The sequence below is a fragment of the Ailuropoda melanoleuca genome, chromosome 13 (assembly GCF_002007445.2).
Source record: "Ailuropoda melanoleuca isolate Jingjing chromosome 13, ASM200744v2, whole genome shotgun sequence".
NCBI lineage: Eukaryota > Metazoa > Chordata > Mammalia > Carnivora > Ursidae > Ailuropoda > Ailuropoda melanoleuca.
Window position 1 is genome coordinate 23,468,290 of NC_048230.1, and position 4,803 is coordinate 23,473,092.

Consider the following 4,803-nt stretch of genomic DNA (forward strand, 5'->3'; position numbering starts at 1 on the left):
CTCCCTCTGGACCCTGTGAACGTGACACCTTCTTTGGAACAAGGGTCTTTGCAGGTGTAATGACATTAAGGTTGTCAAGATGATATCATGCTGGATTATCTGGGTGGGCCCTAAATCCAATAAGTGTCCTTATAAGAGACAGAAGAGGGGAGGGCCACGTGTAGACGGACGCAGATGGGGAGTGATGTGGCCACAACCCAAGGAAAGCCTGGAGCCTCCAGGAGCTGGAAGAGGCAGGGAAGGGATTCTCCCCTAGAGCCTTCCCAGAGAGAGCATGGCCCTACTGACACCTCAATTTGGACTTCTGGCCTCAGTACTGAGAGAAAAGATTTCTGTTGTTTTAAGGCACCAAGTTTGCGGTAAATTGTCACAGCATTTGCAGGAAAACTAATCCAGTTCCCTGTTGTGCAGAATGGCTAGAAAGCTTCTAGAGAAACTTCCAGCCCTGAGTTTCTCCAAATTAAACCATGCCGCAAGAAAGGGGAGTTCCAGGTCTGGCCAAAAGGTGTGTTTTTTAACTCACCGCCCAGACTCCTTCCAGGCTAAGGTTGAATGCTTAATGCTTTCATTTAAGGAGGAAGGAGGAAGACAGACTAACTGCATCACGTCCCACTGCTCAGAGGAGTCCGCCAAGGGTATTCTTGGACACACCTTCCTCCGTCCCCCAGAGCGCTCTCCATGCTGCCCAGGCTGGTGGAAAGGGCCAAAGCTGACCTGCACCAATTATAAAAGCAGGGAGCTTTTGAAAAACAGGAGCCTGCCTTGCTGAATTTCTCCTTGCAAACAAAACCCCCTCTTCACAGCGAGTCTCTTCCCACCCCTCACGTCTGCCTTCTTCCTCTGCCTTCCCCATTCTTGCGGGGCAAAATAAGATGGATACCCCCCCAAAGCACAGGAGTGGGAGGCATTCTCCCCGCCCTCCCCCCTCCTCCCCACAACACAGCTGGANCCCACCCCACCCCCACCCTCACCCCCATCAGAGAAAAAAAAATTAAAAGAGACGGTTTTTAAAACAAACAAAACTTTTGTGGCCCAAAACAGTTTTTCTCAAGAATCGGCTCTATGCAAACAATAACAACTTTGTACAAAGCATTTTCACAGAAAAGGAGACAAGTCCTTCCCCAGTATCGTACGTGGGAATTGTTCCTCCCTCACCCCGTTTTTGGGGGAAAAGGGGGTGCTATTCACTAGTGTGGGCAGAAGGGTCACTGGTCCCTCACTTGTCGGGCAGATCCACCACCCCCAGGTTCCCCTCACGCCTAAACTTGGAGTCTCCCTAAGAGCTAACCACCCCGGACCTCACCTGGGTGGAAGGGAAAGCGATTCCACCCCTCTCTGGCTGGAGGGGATCCTCCCAGCTGCCGGGTGTGGTCCAGGCCTACCTCTCCCCTCCCCCCTGGAAAACAGAACCTCTGACCTCAAAACTAATCCCCTGGCCCTGCCCCCATCGGATCCATCAGGTCCCTGACAACTCCCGAAATGCCTGAAGTTAGGGGAGGAAGCTGAAGATGCCACAGCCCAGCTCCCATTCAAACCCAAACTTTGCCCCTTTGGGCCCAGCTGGACCCTTGAGGTTACGGCAAGAACCTTTAAATTTACCCCCTCTAGAAGAAGCAGCTAGCCTCGCCTCTAGCCTTTGAAGGGGCTGAGTTTGGGTGTCCAAAGAATGGACCCAGGCCTGCCCTCTACCTCCACCCCCTCCCATCCATAAATCGGTGGAGAGGACCTCGAAAGGCAACTTGTTTGGTCTGATTTTATTGATTTCTTCCACCTTCCATTACTTTCCCTGGGACAGTCTCTGGCCCTTTCCCCAGGCAAAGTCTGCGCTTTCAGAGGGGAGGAGGTCCCTTAGCCCTGCCCCTCCCAACAGGAGTAGCAAACTGGGGAGGGGGCTGATGGATCCAGGGGGAGGTCCTCTTTCACCCATCAGACCTTATAAACTGAAAGCAAACAGGAAAAATTGAAGACAGAAACTCCAAAACTGGACAAAAGGGAAAGGCTGGTGGCTGAGACTGAAGCTCTCGCCAATTAGGGGTCACCTGCCTTGGTGAGGGGAGAGGGCTTAGGAAAAGAACAGGGAGGGGGTGCTCTCTCCCTTGCCCAAGCTGCCCCCTCCCCCATGAAGGCTCCCTTGGGGCTTGGAGTGTTGGGGAAGGCCTGAGGGGAGTGAAGGGTTAAAGGCCTGGATGGTGGGGGTGGGGGATGCCCCCAGGGAGCTGCCAATCACCTCCCCACCCCCACCACAGCCCCCTCATCCCCTGGCTCGCCCACAGAAACAACCGGTTTGTCCATCACCAAGGTCTCTCCCTCTTTTTTTTTCCTTGTCTTTGAGCGGTAGCCTCCTTTGCTCCCCCTGGGGTGAAGGCCCTGCCCCCAGAGATCCGAGATGGAAGAGGGGAGGGGTTGGAATCTGTCATTAAGCCTTTTTCCGTTAAGCCTTCTCCTGACTCCAGCCCTTGGTTCGTCTCCAAAGGATGAGGGGGAGGGGGTGTCACCCCAACCAGTTAGGTGCTTGAAGATCACTGTCATTTGAGGTCCCTCTGACCGCAGCCCATAAAACGTAAACGGAACAGGCAAATGTGAGAAACGAGGCCCTGTCCTCGAGTCCAAAGTTTGGCCGTGGCCCCAACTTTTCCCCCCCTTGGCAGAAGAGGTCTCGCGCTCAAAGTTCCTCCAAGTTGATACCCCAGAATTTGAGGCCTGGGGGCTCAGGGACAGCAGGACCCCCCATCTGCCACCTCCACAGCGGGTGGGCAGGCGGGGGCTTAGAGTCTCCCTGGAGGCGAAGCGAGGATGCCGGCCCTAAGTCTCCGTCCTCCCCCACCACCAGGGCCGGGGGGCAGGGGAAGGAGTCGAGGAGGCTGAAGGTGCTCGCGGTGGGGAGCGTCGGTGCAGGGCGGCGGGGCTGTGCGCTGCGATGGGGGGGCGGCGGCCGCCGGCGTTTCTTGGCGGTTCCCCGGGCGGGCCCTTTTGCTGGCAGCCGCTCGGGCCCCCGGCGCAAACTCGGAGTGTCGAGAGCGAAGCCCTTCGCGTAACACCAAAGTTTCGACCGGCGGATCAGACGATCGAAATGTTCCTGGCGGAGATCGCCGGGCGCGGCCGGAGCTTCACCGGCCGTCGAGGGGCTAGCGGCTGGTGCCTCGGGGGCGGCCTGTGGGGGGTTTCCATCGACTGCGGCCGTCTGGCCCGGCGCGGGCGGCTCGGGCGCGGCCCCGGGACCCGCGGGCTCGGTGAAGAGGCCCGCAGGTGGCGGCGGAGACCGGGAACCGGGCTCCTGATGGGGGCTGGCGGCGGGGCCGGGCTGGGAGTCGAGACTCGAGGCGGGCCGAGACCGAGCCGAGGCGGAGCTGGTCGGAGATTCCCGAGGGCGCAGGGGCGCCGGGCAGCGGCCGGGAGGTAAGCCGCAGCGAGAGCCGAAGTGCGGGAAACTGCCTCCGCCCTCTTCCTCCTCGCCACGGCTCCGGCACACTGCGGCGTCGGCATCCTGACCGGCCGGGGAGTTCGGGTCGCTGGACCGCCCGGCTGATCCCGCGAGGTGCTTCAGGCCATCCGCGGCCCAGCCGCCGGTGCACAGGGAGGCGCGAGGGCCCAGCAGCACCGGGGCCCGCGGCGCCAGCTCCCCAGGCCCCAGGCCCAGAGAGGACGCCCGAGGTTTGGCAAGGGCGCAGAAGGCAAGGGCACGCAGGCACAGCGGAGAGAACTCCTGGGTCCCCCGACGCGGCTTCCGGGGTGTCGGGGAGCAGGGCGACCCTCGCGGGGACGCCGGCACTGCGAGGCGGGGAGCGGGGCACAGAGTTTCCATGGAACCGTCCGGGGGGGTGCCCACTGCGGGGGCCCTGGTCCCAGCGGCGGTGTGCCCTGGCTGCCCGAAGAGCCCACGGGCGAGGGGAACATCGCCCCCCCTCGACGGGGAGGTCTCTGCCCACGGGCGCCCCCGGCCCGCAACCCTGGGCCGCGGAGCTCTGGCTCCCTCCTCGATCTCGTCACGCGGCCCTCCCGGCGGCCGGACTCCTGGGTCCCTGCGAGTCCCGGCGCGGTCGGCCGCCCTTCCTGCCGCCGCGTTCCCTGCGCAGCCCCGGCGGGAGCCCCTCTCGAGTAGCCCAGGGCGCAGAAGCTGGGGAAACAAAGCGGCCGGCGGCCGCGGGAGGCGGGAAGGACCCCGGGCCCGGCACCCGGTGCCCGGGCCCAGGCGGCGGGGAGGGCGCCTTCCGCCCGCTCGGCTTCTTTCTTCCCCGCTGGCTCCAGGAGACCGCGTTATAGAGAACTGCCCCCTCGCTGCCCCAATACCAGCGCCGGGGCCGCGAGCCCGCCGCTGATTGGGCGGCACTGCCTGTGACGTTAGCCCGGACCCCACCCCTCCGGCGGCACCGCCCCCGTCCCCATTCCTCACACAGACACACACACGTGGACCCGGCGCGGCGGCGGCTGGGAGGGAGGAAAAGAGGGAGCGTGTGCGGGTGGGATCGCGAGGGGCGAAACGCGCCGCTGCACGTGGCCCGGCGGCGTCCAGCTACTGAGCGGTCGCAAAACAATCCGTTTTTCCCTTAGCAGTCACGGTTTTCGCATCTGTAAAATGGGAATGTGCATATCTACCCTCTTGGGGCGGCCTGAATAAACATGGATGAACCGCAAAAACAGTGTTGAGGGAAAAGACGACATGAGGCAATGGTTGTTGACAAGCTTTGCACGGCAGGGATTCCTGCGGGCAGAGAATGTTTCCTACCTCTCTGTTCTGGTGCCCTAGAACAGGGCCTGGCACACACGGGGCACAAAAACTGTTGAAAAGTAGTTAGGAATTCAGTG

At 61.5% G+C, this 4,803-nt stretch overlaps 1 protein-coding gene across 1 annotated transcript; it reads right to left on the reverse strand.

Annotated features, from left to right (window-relative positions):
* Positions 1 to 1,033: 1,033 nt before the first annotated feature.
* Positions 1,034 to 4,248, reverse strand: EPOP (elongin BC and polycomb repressive complex 2 associated protein). The gene has a single exon (XM_019797051.2). The coding sequence runs from the start codon at positions 3,800 to 3,802 to the stop codon at positions 2,663 to 2,665; it is 1,140 nt and encodes a 379-aa protein (XP_019652610.2). The 5' UTR covers positions 3,803 to 4,248; the 3' UTR covers positions 1,034 to 2,662.
* Positions 4,249 to 4,803: the final 555 nt, after the last annotated feature.

Bases quoted from the DNA above. Each gene is read 5' to 3' on its own strand.
- EPOP (XM_019797051.2), bottom strand. From the start codon at position 3,802: ATGGAAACTCTGTGCCCCGCTCCCCGCCTCGCAGTGCCGGCGTCCCCG.